This window comes from Vipera berus (genome assembly GCF_964194415.1).
Source record: "Vipera berus genome assembly, chromosome: 3".
Lineage (NCBI taxonomy): Eukaryota > Metazoa > Chordata > Lepidosauria > Squamata > Viperidae > Vipera > Vipera berus.
This window is the reverse complement of record NC_138204.1, coordinates 105,894,778-105,918,504: the sequence shown is the minus strand read 5'-3', so window position 1 is coordinate 105,918,504 and position 23,727 is coordinate 105,894,778. Positions and strand designations below refer to the sequence as shown.

Genomic DNA, 23,727 nt, shown 5'->3' with positions numbered 1-23,727 from the left:
AGGGCGGCCGGGCGATTATCTGCGGACGCGATGAGGGCAGCGAAGTAGTTAGATCTCGCTACCCTCATCGCTGCGAGATAAGACCTAATATGGGTTCTTAGTCGCAACCGGTCGGATTCAGATCGGCTGGACCTCCAAACGCTCTCTAGGCCCCGTCTCCGACGCTTCATCTCCCGGAGCTCCGCGGAGAACCATGGAGCCCATTGGGATCTGCGCCGGGTCAGGGGCCGCAAGGGTACAACTCGGTCAAGTGCCTCCGTGGCCGTCCTTTCCCAGGCTTCCACTAAGGCATCTGCCGAGCTGTGAGCTGAGGAGGCAGGTGGGGACCCCAGCGCTGCCTGAAACCTCTCAGGGTCCATTAAGCGCCTGGGGCGGAACCATCTAGTTGGCTCAACAACCCCACGGTGGGGGGTGGCAAAACGGAAGACCAGCCGCAGGAGATGATGATCGGTCCATGACAGGGGCATAACAATTGGGGAGCCCCCACCAAGATCATCTAACCACCGACCAGATAAGAAAACCAAGTCAAGGGTGTGGCCTCCCTCATGAGTCGGTCCATGAATTACCTGCGTCAGGTCCATGGCCGTCATGGAAGCCATGAACTCCCGAGCTAACTCAGATGCTCCTCCCAGGGATGGTAGATTGAAGTCTCCCAAAACCATAAGTTTGGGAAACTCAATCACCAGCCCTGAGAGGATATCGAGAAGCTCAGGCAGGGCTGCTGCTACGCGACTAGGAGAAAGGTACACGAGCAGCAAGCCCAACTGCGCCCTGGGACCAAACCTCAATAGGAGAGATTCACACCCGACTATCTGAGGAACGGTGGCCTCCTGCGGACATAAGGTCTCCCTCATAACCACAGCCACTCCCCCACCCCTACCCTGAGTCCGAGGCCGGTGTAGCACCCGGAAGCCTGGTGGGCAAAGATCAACCAGGGGGATACCACCCTCTGGGCCCAACCAGGTTTCCGTGATGCAGGCCAGGTCCGCATGCTCACCCTCGACAAGATCCCGGACGAGGGGAGCCTTATTAGCAACGGACCTGGCATTCAGGTACACCAGCCGGAGCTCAGGTGGCTGCACATCCCCGCTCCCAGAACCTTGGGTCGAAGACAGAGGGTCGGAGCGCCTCACCGCTTGTAGATAGCGGAGAGGCCCTCCCGGAGGTCGATACGGCCCTCTGATCTTACACCTGCTGCCATTCCCTATCGTCGTGGGAATTGACAATCCCACGACCCGCTCCAGAGCTCCGGAGATGACCGACCCCGGCTCCCCCTCAACGCGATCTATCCTGGGCCTGGCCTGAACAGCAGTTGGCGGATTACCCCCCCTCTCCAACCAACCACAACCCTCCCCCCTCTCTAACCCTACAAAAAATTTGGCTAAAAAAGTAATCAGGGGCCTCTTATTAAATTTATATCTTAGGCCCCTGTTTCTGCCCGGCCATCTCTCAGGGTCCCAACAATCGGGCCTGTCATCAAGAGGCGAATTAAAAGGTAAGGCGGGTCGCACCCAGGATGGGGGGGCACCCCTGAGGGCGAGTAAAACCGTGCTGGAGTACCTCAAAACCATGGTAATAATTGGGTAAAACAGCAAAAAACAGACCCAGATCAAAATAAATAAAATGGGAGGATCTTAAAATGGAAGGAGAATATCCAGACTGCAAACCCAGCTCTTCTGCCACTAGAGCTGGGTAACCCCGGGACAATCCCCGTTCTCTCACAACGGTCAGAACCGGGGAGCAGCCTGAGATATACAGCTGGGGAGAGAGATACCGCCTAGAGCTCTCACCTCTAAGACGGAACAGATGGGAACTCTTAACTCTTAACCACTCTCTCACAGTGGATATACACCCGGCACCTTCCACAACCCAAGGGGAAAAGGAAAAAGGGAGGACAATAGGGGAAACCAGTCAGCGAGATGGATTAGGGTAAAAACCCATAAAGTCACGGAGTGGGGCTCAAGGATATGGTCCAGTGAGCTATAATAGTCCATGCCTCCAGATGTCCAGGCATAAAAGTCCATACTCCACCCAGCCATAGTCACCATGCCAAGACGGTCGCGGCACTCCAACTCCCTCACCGCCAACCGTCCCAGACGCTAACCAGGGCCGTCTCCACCACTCCAGCTTAAAACGCTGATGCTGCTCCAAGCCGTAGTTCATAATAGCAGTCGTAAATCAACCAGCATCCGGCTCCTGAGCAACTGGAAGGAATTGGAATGTAAACTGATCTTTTCCAATCCTGTGGCCACTGTTGAGTTTTCCAAATTTGCTGGCAAATTGAGTGTAGCACTTTTACTGCATCGTCTTTTAAGATTTTGAATAGCTCAGCTGGAATACTGTCACCTCCACTAGCTTTGTTGTTGCTCAGCTTTTCTAAGGCCCACTTCACTTCACATTCTAGGATGTCTGGCTCGAGGTCAGTGATCACCTCATTGTGATTATCAGGGACATTAAGCTCATTCTTGTATAGTTCTTCTGTGTAATTTTGCCACCTCTTCTTAATCTCTTCTGCCTCTGTTAGGTCCCTGGCATTTTGGTCCTTTATCATGCCCATTTTTGCATTAAACGTTCATCTCTCCAATTTTCTTGAAAAGATCTCTGGTCCTCCCTATTCTATTGTTTTCTTCTATTTCTTTGCACTGTTCATTTAAGAAGGCATTCTTATCTCTTATAGCTATTCTCTGGAATTCTGCATTTAATTGGGCATATCTTTCTTTTTCTCCCTTGCCTTTCGCTTCCCTCCTTTCCTCAGCTATTTGCAAAGCTTCCTTAGACAGCCATTTTGCTTTCTTGCATTTCTTTTTCTTTGGGATGGTTTTGGTTGCTACCTGTTGTACAATGTTGCGAACCTCTGTCCATAGTTCTTCAGGCACTCTGTCTATCAGATCTAATTCCTTAAATCTATTTGTCACCTCTACTGTATATTCAACAGGGATATAATTTAATTCATACCTGAGTGGCCTAATGCTTTTCCCTACTTTCTTCAGTTTAAGCCTAAACTTTGCAATGAGAAGCTCATGGTCTGAGCCACAGTCAGCTCCTGGTCTTGTTTTTACTGACTGTATAGAGCTTCCCCATCTTTGGCTGCAGAGCACATAGTCAATCTGATTTCTGTGTTGACCGTCTGGTGATGTCCATGTGTAGAGCCGTCTCTTGGTTGTTGGAAAAGAGTTTTTGCTATGACCATCGTATTCTCTTGACAAAATTCTATCAGCCTGTGCCCTGCTTCATTTTGTACTCCAAGGCCAAACTTGCCTGTTATTCCGGTTATCTTTTGGCTTCCTACTTTAGCATTCCCATCCCCCATGATGACCCAGATTGTTGGGGGCAATTAAGCTGACTTTGTAATAATGCCGCTTGGAGGTGTGTGAAAGCCCTAATAAGCAGGCATATACATAGAATGAAGGCTACTGCTAAGCTTGTAAGCCGCCCTGAGTCTTCAGAGAAGGGCGGGATATAAATGGAATTAAAATAAATAAAAATAAAATAAATAAGAACATCATTTTTTGGTGTTAGTTCTATAAGGTGCTGTAGGGCTTCATAGAACCGGTCAATTTCATCCTCTTCAGCACTGGTGGTTGGGGCATAGACTTGAACTACTGTGATATTGAATGGTTTGCCTTGGATTCGAACTGAGATCATTCTGTCATTTTGAGGATTGTATCCCAGTATTGCTTTTCCTACTCTTTTATTGACTATGAAGGCTACTCCATTTCTTCTGAGGGATTCTTGCCCGCAGTAGTATACGTGATGGTCATCTGAATTAAATTCACCCATTCCTGTCCATTTTAGTTTGCTGATACCTAAGATGTCGATGTTCAGTCTTGTCATCTCTTGTTTGGCCACGTCCAGCTTTCCTTGATTCATGGATCTTACATTCCAGGTTCCTATGGAGAGAAAATCTTTACAGCATTGGACTTTCCTTTCACCATCAGACACATCCACAGCTGAGCATCCTTTCGCCTTTGGCCCAGTCGCTTCATTCTTTCTGGTGCTACTAGTACTAGCCCTCTGCTCTTCCCCAGTAGCATATTGGACGCCTTCTGACCTGAGGGGCTTATCTTCCAGTGTAATGTCATTTTGCCTTTTGGTACTGTCCATAGGGTTTTCATGGCAAAGATACTGGAGTGGGTTGCCATTTTCTTCTCCAGTGGTTCACGTTTTGTCAGAACTCTCTGCTATGACCTGTCCATCTTGGGTGGCCCTGCATGGCATAGCTCATAGCTTCATTGAATTACACAAGCCCCTTCACCACGACAAGGCAGTAATCCATGAAGGGGTATTCCAAGGTATAAACCCACAAAAGCTTCTGCCTTTTAATAAAATGTGTTAATCTGAAATGGTGCTACTGGACTCCTTCTCATTTTTGGTTTCCATAGATTAATAGGGTTCTTCTCCTACAATGAGTACAGCAGAGATGTTTTTGTTAAATTCTGGTGTTTTGTGAGCTAGCATTGAAATCGCTGAAGAGTTCTGATGTGTGGATCCAGTTCTTTGCTGAGATGCAAAAGGAAAAGGGGCTTTGCTCTCATTAAAGAAGAAAAAAGAGGCAGGAGGCAGCTGGGAATAGTAGTGTACAAACACATGGGATTTAAGAGGGAGAGGTTATCCATAGCAGGAAATCTTCACTTAACTACAATTGTGACTCTGTTGCTAACATGGTCATTAAGCAAGACATCATGTTATTGTAAGGGATTTATGACCTTACTTCTGCTGTGGGTATTAAGCGAGACATCACATGACTGTAATTTGTGATTTTCCTGCCGGCTTTTCCATTGACTGCATGTTGGAAGCCATCCTGTGAAGTTGGCAAATGATGATCACAACATTGCAGGATGCTGTAAAAGTTGTAAATGCCTGCTGATTGTTGATTATCTGAATTTCTATCATGTGACCATTGGGATTCTACAATGGCCATATGTGCAAGGATAAAGTTATGCCATTGTAACTTTGAATGGTTGCTAAACAAGACTGTCTTTTAGCAAGGTCTATTTTTTAAAAACAGATTTTAAAAAATAATTGATCCAGGAATAATGGTAGTGGTATGTGGGAATGGCCTTGGGAGAAAGGTGGAAATGCTGCAGACTAGGTAATGGTCAGATAAAAGGCAGTCGAACCCACAGATAGATTAGGGGAATGGCAAGCATCTAAGAAGTGACCGCTCTAGTTTCTTGGAATGTAAAGGTGATGGGGGAAAAGATATACTTTCATATTTGCAAGATTCTGTTAATGTAAACTTACACTAAAGATAGAGCTAATATTCCTGGCTGGGCTTCTTATCTGGAGTATCTTGAAAGGTTGACAATTACGTTTTCTTTAACTCACGTGACTACAGAAGCTAACACAGTTCAGTTTGTTGCAACCATTCATAGGCTATAACTCTTTCTTTACAATTAGAAGGTTGCTGGTTTGAAACAAGGAGAACCTTTTTTATGTTACTTCTCCTAAAATATTCCTCCAACAGACTAATTATGTGCTTACTAGAAAAGCAATGAAACAGTGTGTCACTGGTTTCTTTTTTAATTGAGAATGAGGAAAAATAGGAAGAAGAAAGAAAGGAAGGAAGGAAGGAAGGAAGGAAGGAAGGAAGGAAGGAAGGAAGGAAGGAAGGAAGAAAGAAAGAAAGAGAAATGATTTTAAAAACGTTTTACCATGTTGAAATCCTTAGTGCTCTCTGAGTTTGGCTGTTTTCTTGCAGACATTTCATTACCAAACTAGGTAACATCATCATTGATAGATGAGTAAACAACCAAGTTCAGAGAGCATTTGGACCCTTAACTGCAATCCTGACTACGAATATTCTGTTTTGTTTTTTTTAAGTTTTATTGATTTTCTAGTTTTACATTTAAGTATTTAAAAAGCAACATGGCGGCTGGGTTAATCAATAATTCAATAACATGCAAGTATCTTTAGTACAAATCTCAAACTACCACATTAAATATTTCCTCTCTTTTTCCCTTAGTATCTATTGTCTCATGTTTAAGCTAATACAATTCTTATTATATCAATTAAGTAAAAATAACATTGTTACATTTATCAATAGTTTTTAGCTTATACATATCCTGATTGCTTTAACATTCAATCTTTATAGACAATCAATATCCTGTATTTAGTTTTTCCCAATTTTTAGTTTCCCATCAATGTTTAAATTTAACATTTAATATTTATAATTTCCAAGTTTTAGGTAATCAAAGTTTCCTTTACCACAATTCATCACAAAATCTAATATTCAAGATACGTGTCCTATCTATTTGAATATATTCTATTTCCCACTGTCTTACATCATCTAATTGATAATACAGTATAACATTCTTATTTTCTACTAATTTCCAAATGTCTTAAATTTAATAACCAAAATTTCTCTTATTTCAACATCAAATACTTCCTCTCTTTTTCTCTTAATATCTACTATCTCATATTTAAATTAATACAGTTCTTATTTTATCAACTACATAAAGACATGTTTATTACATTTATCATTTTTAGCTTATATATATCTTAATTACTTTTACATTCAATCTTTATAGACAATCAATATCCTATTTATTTGTTTTCCCCAATTTTTTATTTCCCATCAATGTTCAAATTTAACTTTTGATATTTATACTTCCAAGTTTTAAATGACCAAAGTTTTCTTTATCTCAATTCATAGCATAATCTAGTATTCAAAGTACACATCTTATCTGTTTGAGTATATTCTATTTTAATTAGTAACATAACATCCTCACTAATAAATCCAAACCCCAATTTTCTTCAGCCTTATTCTAGCTTTCTTTCTTTGCCAACTTGCCTTCCATCTCAATGCTTTTAAATCATCAAATAGATCTCCCTCTGTTGTTGTATATATTATTTGAGATAAAAAAGACCATCCAATTGTTATTCTTTTGGAAGGACTAACAAATTGTCTCTCTATTATTCCATCACCCCGTAGTTGTCCTGGAATGTTTATCTTCCCTTCGGTCTGTTCTTGCTCCTCAGATTTCTTCTGGTTTATATAGAAAGTCTTTTCCATTTTCAGTGTTATTAGTCCCTTTTGTGGGTTTTCCATTAACTGTGTTTGTTGGTCCATTGAATCCTCTATCATAGTGTTTGATTGTTCCACTTCTTCTATTGTGTTCTGTGTAGCTGATTCTTTAACTGTAGTCAAAGTTAGGGTTTGAATATCTTGGCTGACATCTTGTTCTTTTCTATAGTGTCTTATTTCATCAGAGGCTATAAGAATAGTTGCATGAATTGCTTTCAACATAGAATCTGTTCCTGATATTCATCCATATTCTCTTAGTGGTATATTAAATTAAAAGCTTTACAATCGGGATGGAAATAATTTTATCACTGGGTATAGAACACAGCTGAGCTTCTCACAGCTGATATCTGCCAAGGTTGAAGGAGTCTTATCTGTAGTCTGGGCTTCAAGCCAAGTCTCTTTTAGACAATAACAGGTTGTAGTATCAGTCATTAATGCCCTTTAAGGTTTTTTAAATCCAAAAATTTTATAATTCTTTTTCCAAGTTTACTTCTTTTTTGTAAGTAAAAACCCAAATCTTCAGTAGGGATAAAAAAATCTTTTGGTCCCCAAATTTTAGAAACATATAAATCCAGGTAAAATAAGGTTATTCATTCAGTGTTTTAAACTCCCCTGAATAGTCAGTCGCCACTGCTCTTAGAGGGTGAGATAGGATTTCCGTTTCCTCTCTCCACAGGGGGAAAAATACTTTGGGCAGCTTATACAGGTAGAAAAGATAGTTAGGATTGAAGAGAGATTCAGATCTCACCCAGTCTCATCCACACTGCTTTAGAAGTGCCTAGTGGTAAGTTTGACTTTGGCTGTCTGCAGCCTAGTAATGGGCCATATTTTTATGGGCAGTCTTTTGTCCATTGGTTTGGAGGGCTGCCCCAGATCAAGCGGAACAGCTATCACCCTCTCGTGATCAAATGGGAATCCCCTCCTTGCTTGTCACCCCTACAGGGCAACTTTCAACCTTTTCCAGTGTCCCCCAGCGGTGCAAAATCGAACATGAAAGACAGAGCTCACCTTCCAGTGTCTGTGGCAGCCACATTGGCAAACTGGAAGCCTGACTAAGAATATTCTTTTCTGCCATGCTTTAAGCAAACAAACATGGCAGGAATTATAACCATTGTGCTTCTGCAACAGTCAGGGTAAGGATAGGAATGCTCCAACTCTGGAAGTTTTTAAGAAGAGACTGGACAACCATTTGTCTGAAATTGTATAGGGTTTCTTGCCTGAGCAGGGGGTTGGACTAGAAGACCTCCAAGGTCTCTTCCAATTCTGTTATTTTGTTATATATATTTCTATTTCCAAGATACAGAATCTCACCATCCAAGAAGGAAAGTGATTGGCAGTTGCTTTCCTGGGACAAAAAGGTGGGAGGGAATGGAATTGACCAAGGGAAGGGTGGGGAAATCTGCTGTTTGGACTGTATGCTTTGCAGGTTATTGACAAAATGTGTCAATACTGACAGAATTAAGCCAGCATTAGCACAGGACAGGAATATTCTAAAAAAATAATTGTGGATATGCCCGTGGAGAGAATTGGTATTGTTTGGTTTCAGGCTGGAGTGCTACAGAGACAGGGATGCACTAACTAGTGCATTATGAAAGCACTAACTTTCATCCCTGTGAATCAGATTACCAAGTTAATTTGGTTTTCCTGTTATAAGGTTGACAACTGAAATGTAGGGTAGTAAATCATATTTGCCAAGATATTTGAACTGTGTCTGTGGACTGATTCACAAATATTACAAAGCAATACTGTGGTTTGTTACATGAATCTACCCTAATAAGCAGGCATATACATAGAATGAAGGCTACTGCTAAGCTTGTAAGCCGCCCTGAGTCTTCGGAGAAGGACGGGATATAAATGGAATTAAAATAAAAAATAAAATAAATTATGGTTTGCATGATCTGTCTGCCAGAATCACTAGCCCAAATATTCTGGCTGTCCTTGGTGAACAATTTACAATTTGCAGTTGCCGGAATGATGTCCCTTTTCAAAACAGGCAGCTTGCTTAGAATTTGAGAATGACAATGTCAAAAGCTTCCTTTGCCACGAAGAAATAAGTGTTCCATTTCTTTTCCCTGAACTATTTTTCCAAATAAATGTAACTTTATTTTCCTTTTGGTTTGTTGGTAATTAAATGGCATGCCTTGATTTAAAAAAGAAAGTTGCTTAAGTACTTTAATCCTGTTATAAATTGCCCATGGATATATTGTGTCAACCGTAAAAGAGATCAGTTGTTGGCATATTTACCTGCTGACACTTAGCAGCTAATTAGCACTTGATAGCAGGAGTCATGTTGGCAGCCAAAAAAGAAAGAAATCATTTTCGCTAATCTATTGATCTTGACAGGGACTTGCCTTTGCCAAAAAAACCTTGGTGTGATGATTTTACAGAGGCAAAAGGTTAAGTAACAAAAATAAATGGCAACATTTCCAATGAAGTAAGACAGATTTGTCCAACTGGATTGTCTAAACATTAATTTTACAGAAAACAATTTTTTTAATATATTTCCTATGTATCACTTTTACTAGACAAAGTAGATTTGGTAGCTGTGAACCCATGTATATCTTCAAATGTTTTCCTCTGCCTGTGAAGACCATACAGGGATATGTACATTCTCCATTCATGTTATTAATTTTAACGGTATGCTAGCTATTTATTTACTTGCAGTGTATTTGTTTATAGTGTGTTGATGGGTAAAGGAAGCACATTATTTTGGGGATTGGGAATGGGAAGCATAGCATTGCATTGATTCTCTTCCTTCAATTGAGGCCACTTCTAGTCTGTGTTAGTAGATGGGTCACTGTATGGATTGAGACTTATATTGCCTCTCCTTGATGTAGCTGTTATGTATATAGATGGGTGATCATGATAGCAGCGGCCACTGACACCACCAGGTGGCGCTGTACTGTGACAGGATTGGTTGGCCCACAGATGGCGGGAACTTCAGATAAAGGGATTGGCCTTGGGTGTACCTGGCCAGGTATATAAAGGGTCAGTCAGCCCTATTGTTCCAGTTCAGTCTGACTACAAATAAAGAGCTGACATGCTGCACTCATCTGCCTGGCGTCTTCCATGTGGTCCATGTGGTCCAGAACCCACTACACAATAGTGGCGACGAGGATGGGATGCTGCTTCATTCAGAGCTGAAATCACTAGCTGATGCACTAGCTGAAGTCACTAGGGACCGAGGGAAGAGATACCTCTCCCTAAATCCATTCTAATGAAGCAGTATCCATCGGATCGGACACAGCATGGCAAAACTCGGCCAGATCTGTGAATTCGATGTCAGCCAGCCCGAACGCTGGGAGTCGCATCTGGGACAGGTTGAAGGGTACCTACTGGTTAACCGGATCACGGAAGACCGGTTTAAAGCGGCAGCCTTGCTGTGCCTCAGTGGACTGGACATATACGATGTGGCTGTCGGGTTGTGTTCACCGGCGCACATCACATCCGTTTCGTACAAGGACCTCACGGACAAACTAAGTGGGCATTTTATGCCAAAGAGGTCTGAAATGTTCTGGAGGTTCCATTTCACCCAGCGGATGCAGTTACCGGGTGAAGCGATGGCTAAATACATTGTGGCTGTGAGACAAGCCACCTGTCTTTGTAAGTTCCCCGATCTTGAAGACAGAATACGCGACCAGATTGTGTTAGGACTAAGGGACTGGCTGCGTCAAAAAATACTCACAAAACCGTCCATGAGTCTGCCAGAGCTCCTGGACAAGGTAATGGCCCACGAGGCATCCAGCAGCTCAAACCAACCACACACCGACCCAGCAGCAGTTCAGAAGGTACAGTCCACCAGGAGAGCACTGCTTACAGTGGAAGCAGGGAAGCGGTCGAGGAGGAAGAAATTGATGCCGTACTTCAAAGGCTAGGAAAACACCTAACACGGCGCGACAATGATGGAAGACAGCGGATGACCACAATGGCCAACAAATGTACTGGTTGCAGCTGCAGCAGCTGCAGAGGAAACGTCAAAAAATGTGCCAGCTGTGGAGGGAATCACCCAAGAGCGACCTGCAAGTTCCGAACCATGAAGTGTCGTTCCTGCGGCAAGACAGGACACATCCAAGCCATCTGCTGGAATCGCAACCGGGACAGCCTGCATGAACTTCAGTCTTTGGATGTGGCACTAAAAGGTACTGAGCCCCCCCTAGCGCACACCTCCTAATTTTTGTGAGAGCAGAAGGACCGTGTCTAACACGGAAATCCACTGTTTGCTCACCCTAAAAATTAAACTAGAGGTCCATCTGCAAGGTGTACCTTGCAAGATGGAGCTCGACTCCGGTTCCACAGTCTCAATAATTTCTTATGAGACTTTTAAAGTGATTTGTGGCCGGAGCAAGCGGTGGGTTCTATTGAAACCCAACAGCATACAGTTGTCCGATTTCCAGCACGCCCCTATTAAAATCAAGGGGAAGGCCATCATGTTAGTGGGGTTTAAGGAATTAAAGGGTTCTTTGGATGTACTGGTAACCGAGGGACAGAGGACTAGTTTAGTGGGGCTGAATTGGTTTGACGCTTTGGGCATAGGGATCTCAGGGATCCATAATACCCAGCCAAAAAGCCTCGAATCCGTCTGCAAAACGTTTGCAGACATATTCGATGGCAAACTTGGCAAATACACAGGGGCCCCCATTAAATTTAAGCTTAACCTCAATGTGCTGCCGGTACAAATTAAGCCCCATAGAGTCCCATTCGCGCTCAAGCATAAGATTGAGAGTGAATTGGATAAGTTAGTTAAACAAGGGGTGTTGGAGCCCGTGGAGGGGGAGATTGGGAAACCCCCATAGTTACCCCACTAAAGGCTAATGGGGAGGTTAGAATTTGTGCAGATTATAAGGCCACGGTGAACCGGGCCTTAAATCCGCATGCTTACCCGGTCCCGACAGTCCAGCACGTCCTCTCTGCAGTCCAGGGCGGTGCCATCTTTGCCAAGTTAGATCTTGTGCAAGCGTACCAGCAGCTCCCGGTTACCAGGGAGATGGCTGATGCTCAGATAATTGTAACACAGAGATGAGCTTTCAGAGTTAACCATTTGCAGTTCAGTGTCTCTGTAGCTCCTGGAATTTTTCAAGAGGTGATGGAGAATACCTGGAGTATGCCCTTATTTTGATGGTGTCCTGATTGCTGGGAGTCTGAGGAGATCTTGGCTGACAGGCTGCAGGCTGTTTTAAACAGATTCCGCTCTGCAGGGCTCAAACTAAAAAGGAAAAGTGCAGCATTGGAGTGGCATCCACTGAATTCTTAGGGTTCAGAATTGATGCCAAAGGAATTCACCCAACTGATAATAAGGTAAGAGCAAATAAAATGACTCCTACTCCTAAAAACAAGGCTGAATTGCAAGCTTTTCTGGAATTACTTAATTTTTATCATGCTTTCTTGCCCCACAAAGCAGCAATTGCTGAGCCTTTACACAGATAGTTAGACAAGAAAACCCCATGGAATTGGACCACGGTCCATGAACACAGTTTCAAAAATTTAAAACAACTTTTGTCCAGTAATTCAACTTTCGCACATTTTATAGAAAATAAGCCCATCTGCATCACATGTGATGCATCCCCTTATGGCGTGGGCGCTGTTCTGAGTCACATAGAGGAAAATGGGGAGCAGAGGCCTATTGCTTATTACTCCCGAACACTGTCTAGGGTGGAAAGAAATTATGCTCAAATTGATAAGGAGGCCCTGGCAATAGTATCAGGAGTCAAGAAATTTCATGACTACCTGTATGGCAGGGAATTCACTATTTTCACGGATCACAAACCTCTGTTGGGACTGTTCATGACAGATAAACAAACACCACAAATTCTATCCCCGAGGATGCTAAGGTGGTCCATATTTCTATCTGCGTACACATGCAAACTGGTCCACAAACCAGGAAAGGATATGGGCCACGCAGATGCATTAAGTAGGTTACCTTTAATCATGACCGAGCCTGATCCGGCATCGGCCAAACAAATACTGGCTATCCAAGATCTACCAGAGTGCCCTCTCCAGGCTAAGGACATTGCTGCCAGTACCACAGCAGACAGGGTCCTGAGCAGGATCTTAACGTGGGTAGTCTCAGGGTGGCAAGAAAAGAGTCCAGGCCCGGAGTTCCAGGCATACTTCACGAGGAGACATGAGTTGTCTTCTCATAAGGGATGCCTATTGTGGGGTAGCAGGGTCATTATTCCAGAGAAATTGAGGGAGAAGGTTTTGCAGTCGCTACACGAAGGACATCCAGGCATAGTCAGGATGAAGGCGTTAGCACGGAGTTATATGTGGTGGCCTGGCCTGGATAAAGTTATAGAGGAACAAGTAGCAGGGTGCTACATTTTCCAAAGGTCCAGGGCAGAGCAACCGCATGTCCCTGTACACAAGTGGGAAGTAACACACACTCCCTGGTCCAGGGTACACATCGATTATGCTGGACCATTTCATGGACAACTGTTTTTGGTGGTGGTAGATAGCTATTCCAAATGGCTGGAGGTAGTCCCAGTTGCGAGTATGACCACAGCCAAGACTGTCCAGGTGCTCAGGGGACTATTTGCCATGCATGGCCTGCCTGATGTGTTAGTCTCAGATAACGGCCCACAATTCACATCTGCTGATTTCCAGGCTTTCACCAGGGCCAACTTGATTAGGCATGTCACATCTGCGCCTTTCCACCTGTTGTCCAATGGACAAGCAGAACGGATGGTGAGAACGACTAAGGATGCGTTGAGATGCATCATCAGTGGAGACTGGCACCAAAGGTTGGCTCAGTTCCTTCTGGCACAAAACACCACACCATGCACAACCACTGGCAAGAGTCCTGCAGAACTACGTTGGGGAAGACGGCTTATCACTAAGTTGGACAGACTCCACCCCGACAGAGTGGCCGCAGAGACAGAACAACCAAAACCCACCAGGGAACTAAACATTGGCAAAATGGTTTGGGCTAGGAACTAGGGGCTGGGGCATCTGTGGATTCAGGGGGTGGTGATTGGAAAAACGGGGCCTTTGTCATACATTGTAGAGGTGGAGGGAGGCTGCCAGGTCAGGCGACACATAGACCAATTGAGGAAGCGTGCTCCTGAAAAGTCACAAACCGACCAACCCCAGCAACTGTCAACAATGGGTCCGGGGAAGAAGGAGGATCTCACAGTCATCGAACAGCTGCCAGAGAGTTTTGGCAGGGCTGAGCAACAACAGGCACAGGCCCACCACGACAATGTGGTCGTTAGGGCCCAGGGCCAGGACTCAACTAATGACTCTGCTGACCAAGCCGGGGAGCAAAATATGAGATGGTCATTCAGGACTCAGGCCTCCCATGTATCTAGAGGACTAAGTAAGGTCATTAGGGGGAGGGTCACAAGGTGTCTCAAAAGAAATAGCCAGTACAACAGTGTATTCATTTTTGTGTTGTTGTTTATTGTTTGTTCTTCTGGGGGAAGGGGTGTTATGTATATAGATGGGTGATCATGATAGCAGCAGCCACTGACACCACCAGGTGGTGCTGTACTGCAACAGGATTGGTTGGCCCACAGACGGCGGGAAATTCAGATAAAGGGTGTACCTGGCCAGGTATATAAGGGGTCAGTCAGCCCTATTGTTCCAGTTCAGTCTGACTACAAATAAAGAGCTGACATGCTGCACTCATCTGCCTGGCATCTTCCATGCGGTCCATGTGGTCCAGAAGCCACTACACAATAGTAGTAGCACTAAAATTGGTGCCAATTCTGCAAGTCTGGAATAAATAAGCAAAACCAGGCCACTTAAAAAATTAGCTTCTTGGGATGGGGTGGGGTCAGTAGCAATTTGCAGACATCAGAAACTTTGATTTATATGATCATTGTCAGATTTATTTTGACCTTGTGGTGGCTTCTTCTATCTTCTTTGCTTTTATTTTAATGATGCTGAGCTTTGAGAACTTTATGAGTGGGTGGCTTGCAATTAATTTTTTTCATAAATGGTTTCTGCAGGTTTTCTATTTATTTGAGTTGTAAATGGCCTCACTCCAAAAGCTTTATTGACTAGTTATATTGCTTAATGTACCAGGAAATGTCATCGATCTGATACATATTTTGAAATGCATCTGACTTATCTATTTACTTATTGAGGTATGTATACTACTCCAGTTGGGAGGAATTCTGAACTCTTCTTTTGGTAAGAAGATTTAAATTAGTAAAACAGTATAACAAAAAAGCCAAATAAGACCATTCATAAGAAATCAATGAAAAGATGGACAACATTCACTAAAGAAAAGTAAGCATGTAAACACAATCCAATCCAATTCAATCAACATATATATACCATTTCAGACAAATGGCTGTCCAGTCTCTTCTCAAAAACTTCCAGTGTTGGAGCATTCACAGCTTCTGGAGGCAGGTCTTACAATTGTCCTAAGAATTAAATATGCTATGTGTCAGCAGTGAACAGCTTATAAATAAGTGAATACAGGGTGTGCAGGAAAAAGAAAGTCCATTGTTTCAGTGGAATTTGGTTACCTGCTACAACCATAGACTAAACCTATAATAATATTTTATGGTACAGAAACTTTCATACTGTGACATTGGAATAGCTTCATCAATATTTTTCTAGATATCAAGTAGTGGACGACACTCTATTCGTATCACTGGACTTAGCAATATTGACTTCAGAGCTGGATTTTCCAGGAAGCCAACACTAGACTTCAAAATGACTTCTACCAGACCAGTACAAGGTTAGTTTCAATTTCTAGCTTGCATTTGACTGGTATTTATCTTACAGAACTGTTGCTTGTTTAAGTTATTACTGAAAGGCCCAATTTCCTTATTCAGTAGAGCATACAATTAGATATGCTTATAAATGTTTAGTTTTATTTTTCCAATGGAATAGGTTCAATTTTGAGAACAATCTTGACTTGATCTTGTAAATGGATATAGATTATTTTTCTGCTTTAAGATGTCAGTGACTATTACCTATTTCCTTTGGGTGTAACTAATAGTGAATAGTTCTAATTATGCTCATTAGAACTCAGTCCAGCTGAATATTTTGGCTTTAGAGTACAAATATTGACATCAGTATGTCTTTTCTAAGACATTGAAGTTACAATGGAGTGTATTCTTCTGATAATGGAATGATATTCCCCAGCATGGTTTAATGCTATAAAAATCATCCAAACAAATGGAAAACTAGATTATTTTTATAATAAATGAATGCAAAATAAATGAGAGACAGAAATAATAAATTGATCAATAGATAGATTTGTCCTAGAAAATCAGCTTAAATAGTACTACTGAGCCTTTTGAAAGTTTCCTAAAGTATAAGGAATGAAGGTTAAGGTATTTCATGAAATATAAAAGTAAAGTCTCATTTGAGTTAAAGTCAACTTTTGTTAGCTTCATGGACGTGTTTCCTCCCAAATCAAGAGAGCTATGTTTTGTCCATATGGCTGTTTCTTTTATTTGTCTTTTATTTCTTTTACTAAATGGCCAAATTCCAGTGCTGAAAGTTAACATTTCAGGTGTTGGGGGAATATAGACTTAAAGGATGGGCTATTAATGCAAAGTGGACAGTACTGTTACATGCAGCTTGATGGGCTTGTAGTTACATATTGAAATTTTAGATGGGTAGTTAAGTATTCTTTCTTTTATGTAACTGTATAGTCAGAATGGGTTTGGTGAAGCAAAATAGACATTTAGGACAGAGGTTCCAGATTTCTCACTCTGTTTTAGAGCAACTAAAATATACCAAGTTCTGCCTGGGACAAAACAAAAGATTATACTGCCTAAGAAAAATGGAAAAGGAATGATTGATGTACTTTTTGATTTGTATTTGGTCCATAGGGATACCTACCTACATTCTGCTCAATACTACAGGGATCCATCTTCCAGCTAGAGTAGATCGTTTAGAACTGCTAAGCATCACTGGAGACCCCCTCAAGACTGTTCCTGTAAAACCCTTTCCTGAAAGTAATCCTTATGGAATCTGGAATATCTCTGAATTTATTCCACCAAATGAAGCCTTCTTCCTTAAAATAACTGGCTATGATAAAACAGATTACCTCTTTCAGAGAGTTTCAAGTGTTTCATTTTCTAATATTATTCCTGGTAATTATTTTAAGTCATTTTTGACAGGGCAGGGGAGTGGTTTTTACCTTTAGATCATTTATGTTGTTTAATCCCATTTGCATTTATCTTAATCTTTAGATAGATAGATAGATAGATAGATAGATAGATAGATAGATAGATAGATAGATAGATAGATAGATAGATAGATAGATAGATAGATAGATAATAGATAGATAATAGATAACAAATGATAATAACAACAACAACAACAACCCGCAGTGAGGCACTACCTTGATGTGGTTGTGGGGCTTGTGTACTCTGAGGAAGATGAAAACTATGCCAGAGGTTCAACCATATTGGACAGGTCTCATCAGAGGAGTCAGACAAAGAGTGTCTCTCCCATAAAAAATATGGTGAGACGTAAATTTCAGAATGCCATAATGGCTCAGATGTTGCCCAGGTTAATAAGGTCTGCGCTAGATGTTAGAGTTCCTGGTGAAAAATGGGTTATAGGACTCAGGACTGTTGGCTGAGCAACCAGGGCCAGCAGCTGCAGAACTACTGGAAGAAAAGGTGTTTACCCATCACAAATACACAGTGATTGAAAACAAATAAATAATGATATATTATTACAGATCAAGTCCAACAAGATCAGGATATCTAAAATGAATGCACCAGTTCTGGAAAGAACAACATCCAGAATCAGAAATAACAGAACAGAGACTAGCAGATTATGCTGATTTATAATACAAAATAAAGTATTCACAGAAACAGAATTGGATGAACTGCAAAGTTTTACCAAGGGCAAAGAAATCAAAGCCTTGCCACAAATAATACAGAATGTAGAGGCAAGCCAGGGGGAGTTGGCAGTGAAGGAATCCAGCAGAGATATACAACTGTTCTCATTTGGATCAATTGAATTGGCAATTTTTGATGAAAGTTTTAGATAAAATGAATTTTGGGGATAAATTTTTGCAACCAATTAGGGCATTATATCAAAAACAAACTGCCCGAATAATAGTTAACAATAGTTTGACTGAAGCATGTAATATTGAGAAGGGCACAAGACAAGGGTGTCCGTTATCACCTTTATTATTTGTTTTAACATTGGAGATATTATTGATAAAAATTCAGAACTCGGAAAAAATTAAGGGTATTCAAATTAGAGATCAGGATTATAGATTGAGGGCGTTTGCAGACGATCTGGTTGTTACAGTGACCCAGCCAGAAAATTCTGTTGTGGACCTGATGGATATAATAATGCAATATGGGAGGGTTTCTGGATTTAAAGTTAATGCACAAAAAACTAAAATTCTGGCCAAAAATATGACAGTATCGCAAAAGGCTCTTTTAGAAGGATTAACTGGATTTGAGATTGCTAAAAGGGTCAAATATTTGGGGGTGTTTTTGTCACCCTCTAATACAAAGTTATATAAAAATAACTATGAAAAACTATGGGGTAAAATTCAAAAAGAAATGGAGAGTTGGGAAAAATTGCAATTGTCTTTGTTGGGAAGAATCGCAGCAGTGAAAATGAATGTCCTGCCTAAATTTTTATTCTTATTTCAAATGATACCGGTTCTTAAGAAAGATTCTAATTTGGAAGAATGGCAACGGGGTATCAATAAATTTGTTTGGGCAGGGAAAAGGCCACGAGTTAAACTTAAGATTATGCAGGATACTCGTGAAAGAGGTGGTCTTAAAATGCCCAATCTTAAATTATATTATGAAGCTGCTGCGTTAGCAGGGATAAGTGATTGGATTAATTTGACACAAGAGAGATTATTAAATCTTGAGGGCCATGACTTGTTATTTGGCTGGCATGCGTATTTGTTGTATGATAAGAAGGTAGATAATGTGTTTAAAGTGCATATTTTAAGACAGGCATTGTTGAGAGTTTGGAAGAAGTATAGATACAAGTTAGACTGTAAGATACCATTGTGGGCAATTCCAAAACACGCAATAGAAAACATAAATGTTGGTTTCAAACATGACGTGACTACGTATAAGGAGATTTTAAGCCTGGAAAGAAGTGTATGGTGTTTAAAATCGTATAATTTCTTGCGAGATGAGAAGATTGTTCAAACCTGGTTTCAATACACTCAATTACGGGCCAGGTGGAAAGAAGATCAGAAAACTGGTTTTGCAATGACTGATGGAAATTTGATAAAGCAAATTAGAAATCAGGGTCCAGCACATATCTAACGGATATATCTTGCATTGATAGAAATTGATTCAGAAACAGAATTGGTTAAAGACTGTATGATAAAATGGGCCCAGAACATCCAAGAAGTTATTACAATGGATACGTGGGAAAAGATCTGGGTGAGGAATGTAAAATTTACACAAGCTCAAAACTTAAGAGAGAACTTTTATAAAATGTTTTATAGATGGCATTTAGATCCTAAAAAGCTTGCAAGTATGTATCCGAATTATCAGCCAAAATGCTGGAGGTGTGGTGGTGAAGATGCAACATATTTTCACATATGGTGGACTTGTAAAAAGGTCAAGGCTTTTTGGATAAAAATTTGGTGGAATATGCAGAAGATCTTCAAGCAAAAGATAAAGTTTTGTCCGCAATTTTTTTTGTTGGGTATAATTACAGGTGCTACTGTTGTGGACACTAAGTTGATGTTAAATTTAGTTACAGCAGCAAGACTTTTAATAGGTCAGTATTGGAAGAAGGAGGAGCTGCCGACTATAGAAGAATGGACTTTAAAGGTTTCTGACCTGGCAGAAATGGCAAAGATTTCGGCTTATTTGAAAGATCATTCGCAAGAACGCTATATTAGGGAGTGGGAAAAATGGATTGAATATATTCAGAAGAAATATGGGACTAAAAAGTTTCACTTAGCATTTGAATAAGTCTTCCTTTCTTTTTTTTCTTTTTTCTTTCTTTTTATATGTAATATTAATATTGCTTGTAGTTATTTTATATGAGCTAGAGAGTGATAGATTTAAGAATTTATTGTTGGTAGCATAGGGATGTTTATGATTGTTCTTTGTTTTTATACCCTGTACTTAGCTCTGGGAAGTCAGGGGGGAGGGGGGGAAGGGGGGGAGGGGTAGGGAGGGATAGGTTGGGGAGGGGGAGGGGGGGATTGTTAAAGATAAAATGTATTTTAAAACTTTTCAATAAAAAAAAACATAAAAGGTCCTAAGTTCCTTTTTCCCATGAGAGGGATGATACGAGGTAAATGATGGGGGACTGACCAAATGGGGTTAAGGGGGAGTTGAACCGGGAACTCTTTATAAGGGTTTAGTTTGTAGTACGATATTAAGTCCTGTCTTGTATTCCTACAACCAAGCATGTCATAGTAAAGATTCTTTTTGGACTAGATTTGGCTCCAAGAGTTTTGTCTTCCTAAGACAAAAAAACCCTCCAATTTCAATCCAATGAGAAACATTTCTACCAATCCATTAATAGAGAAACTGCAATGAATCAGTCAGTACCTGACAGGGAAGAAACAGTGCAGTTCTGGAAGCAGATATGGGATAACCCAAAGAAACACAACAAGGATGCGGCTTGGTTAAAAGAGGTGGATGCAAATAAAACAGAAGTTGAAATAAAAGAAGTAGTAATAGCAACAAAAATGGTAGAAAAAAGAGCAAGGAAGATCAAAAATTGGTCAGCACCAGGTGAAGATGAACTGCATGGGTTTTGGTTGAAACATCTAACTGTTATATACCCACTCATTACCAAGCAGTTCAACAATATACTATAAGGAGGAGAAATTGAAAAGTGGCTAACAACTGGGAAACCCTACCTAATAATGAAAAATCCAGCAAAAGGGGCAACACCAGGCAATTACAGGCCAATTACCTGCTTACTAACAACTTTCAAATTGCTAACTGGTGTGGTAGCTGATGCAGTACAACAGCATCTAGTTGAAAACAATCTTTTTCCACCCGAGCAGAAAGGAAACCGCCCCAATAGCAGAGGAACAAAAGATCAACTCCTAATAGACAACATGATCTTGGAAAACTGCAAGAAAAGGAAGAACAACCTGAATGTGGCATGGATTGACTACAAAAAGGCATTTGACTCTCTGCCACATGACTGGATAATCAAGTGCTTAGAAATAACAGGAGTCACTAGAAACATCAGAAAATTTGTGTAAAGATCGATGGCACAATAGAAGACACAGTTGCAGGTCAATGGTGAAAGACTGGGAGAGGTTAATATCAAGAGAGGAATAATTCAAGGAGATTCATTATCACCACTACTTTTTGTTATTGCACCGTTTCCTCTATCAACAATACTGAATAACTCAAGACATGGCTATCAAACATCAAAAACATCTGTCAGACTATCCCACCTCCTTTACATGGATGATCTGAAGCTGTATGGAAAAACATTATCTGAAATAGAATCGCTGCTGAACACTGTCCGTATATATAGCCAAGAAATTGCAATGGAGTTTGGCTTGGACAAATGTGCCACACTTACTCTCAAACAAGGAAAAATAGTGAAAACTGAAGGAATAAAGATGCCCCAAAAAAATAACATTAAGAGTCTGGATGAGGAAGATTACTACAAATACTTGGCATCAAGCACACTGAAGTCAAGAAAAAGATTAGAGGTGAATACCTCTAACGAGTGAAGAAGATCTTAAATTCCAAACTCAATGGAGGAAATACCATGAAGGCAATCAACACCTGGGCAATTCCAGTCATTAGATACACAACTGGAATAGTGGACTGGACTCAAGCAGAACTAAAAGCAATGGATAGGAAGACCAGAAAAATAATGACAATGAATCATGCCCTTCATCACACAGTGACATCGACAGACTCTATCTACCAAGGCAAATAGGTGGATGTGGAATGCTGCAAGTACATCAGATAGTTGAAGAAGAAAAAATGGCTTTGGAAGAATATGTGAAGGACAATGATGAAGATGCACTGAAATTAGTATATCAGGAAGGCTTACTGACTAGTGGAGAGACCAAACTGGCCTACAAGAAAGACCAAATGAAGAACAGAATAGAGGCATGGAAAGACAAAGCACTACATGGCCAGTACATTAAAAAAAATAGCTGGGAAAGCAGATAATAACAAGACCTGGCAATGGCTAAGAGCAGGAAAGTTGAAGAAAGAGACTGAGGGATTAATTCTGGCTGCACAAGACCAAGCCTTAAGGACAAATGCATACAAAGTCAAAATTGAGAAGACAGCAACACCTGGTAAGCTGCTGCAAGAAGATCGCACAGACTGACTACAGGCAGCGGCATGACAAAGTAGCAACAATGGTGCATTGGAAGATCTGCAAGAAATATCATTTGCCTGTAAGCAAGAACTGGTGGGATCATAAAATAGAGAAAGTCATAGAAAATGATAAAGTTAAACTGCTCTGTGACTTCAGAATTCAAACAGACAAGCACCTGCAACATAACAACCCAGACTTAAGAATTGTTGATAAGAAAGACAAAAAAGTCTGGATAGTGGACGTGGCAGTGCCTGGAGACAGCAGAATAGATGAGAAAGAACTGGAGAAGATAATAAAATGCAAAGATCTACAAATAGAAATAGAAAGTCTGTGGCAAAGGCAAGCAAGGGTAGTACCAATAGTAATAGGTGCCTTGGGTGCAATCCCAAAACAACTGGAGCACCACTTGAATACCATTGGCATTGACAAATTCACCATTAGTCAATTGCAAAAGGCGGCCTTACTAGGAACTGCTTCCATCCTGCGACGATATCTATAATACAATCAAACATCCACATCTGCCTATCCCAGGTCCTTGGTAAGGACTCGATGGGTAGACAAAAATGAGAAATCCAGTCTGAACATCTGGCTGACTGTGCGATGATTAACAACAACAACAACAACAATAACAATAATAATAATAATAAAGTTGGAAGGGACCTTGGAAGTCATCTAGTCCAACCCCCTGGCTGTCCAGAGATTGAGAGAGAGAGAGAACGATAGGGATAGATAGATAGATAGATAGATAGATAGATAGATAGATAGATAGATAGATAGATAGATAGATAGATAGATAGATAGATAGATAGATAGATAGATAGATGATTGATAGATAGATAGATAGATAGATAGATAGATAGATAGATAGATAGATAGATAGATAGATAGATAGATAGATAGATAGATAGATAAAAAGGCAGGCAGGTAGGCTGACAGGCAGACAGGCAGACAGATAATATACAGGCAGGCAGACAGAAAAATAGATGGGTGATAGATGATAGATGGAGAATCTGACAGTAATATAGATTTAGAATATGGATGTGTACTGTATGTATATTGAATACATTTACATGACAAGTATTAATAAAAATAACCAATTTAAGGCTTTTTTTTTCACTAGATGCTCCAAAAGTCAGCATGCCCAAGAAAACCCCAGGATATTATCTGCAGCCAAGTCATATTTCTTGTCACATAGCCAGTCTCATACCTTTTACTGCTCATTTTAAAAGAAATGGAATTAAACTGGGAATGGATCAGTTTTTCAAGTAAGTAATTTTTCCTCAATTTAATTGAGATAATAGAAGGTACAGTCATCTTCATTATGCAAGGATAAAATTATGTTGAAAGTTGTTTTCTTATTGTAAAGAATAGCTGGACTAGGAATAATGTGAACTGAAGTTCATGCAGGAAGAAAATGTGTTTTTAAGGCCATACCCATTCTTAATATAGTAAATATTTATTAAAGAAATAATTTC

General features: G+C 40.9%; 1 protein-coding gene across 1 annotated transcript in view; it reads left to right on the top strand.

Annotated features, from left to right (window-relative positions):
• Nucleotides 1–23,727, top strand: part of HMCN1 (hemicentin 1) — a gene marked incomplete at its 3' end in the record, with an annotated part of 484,864 nt that overhangs the window by 150,418 nt on the left and 310,719 nt on the right. The window contains 3 exon segments of the mRNA XM_081325521.1: nucleotides 15,593–15,713; nucleotides 16,819–17,082; nucleotides 23,373–23,517. Coding sequence (XP_081181647.1) covers nucleotides 15,593–15,713; nucleotides 16,819–17,082; nucleotides 23,373–23,517 — 530 coding nt within the window.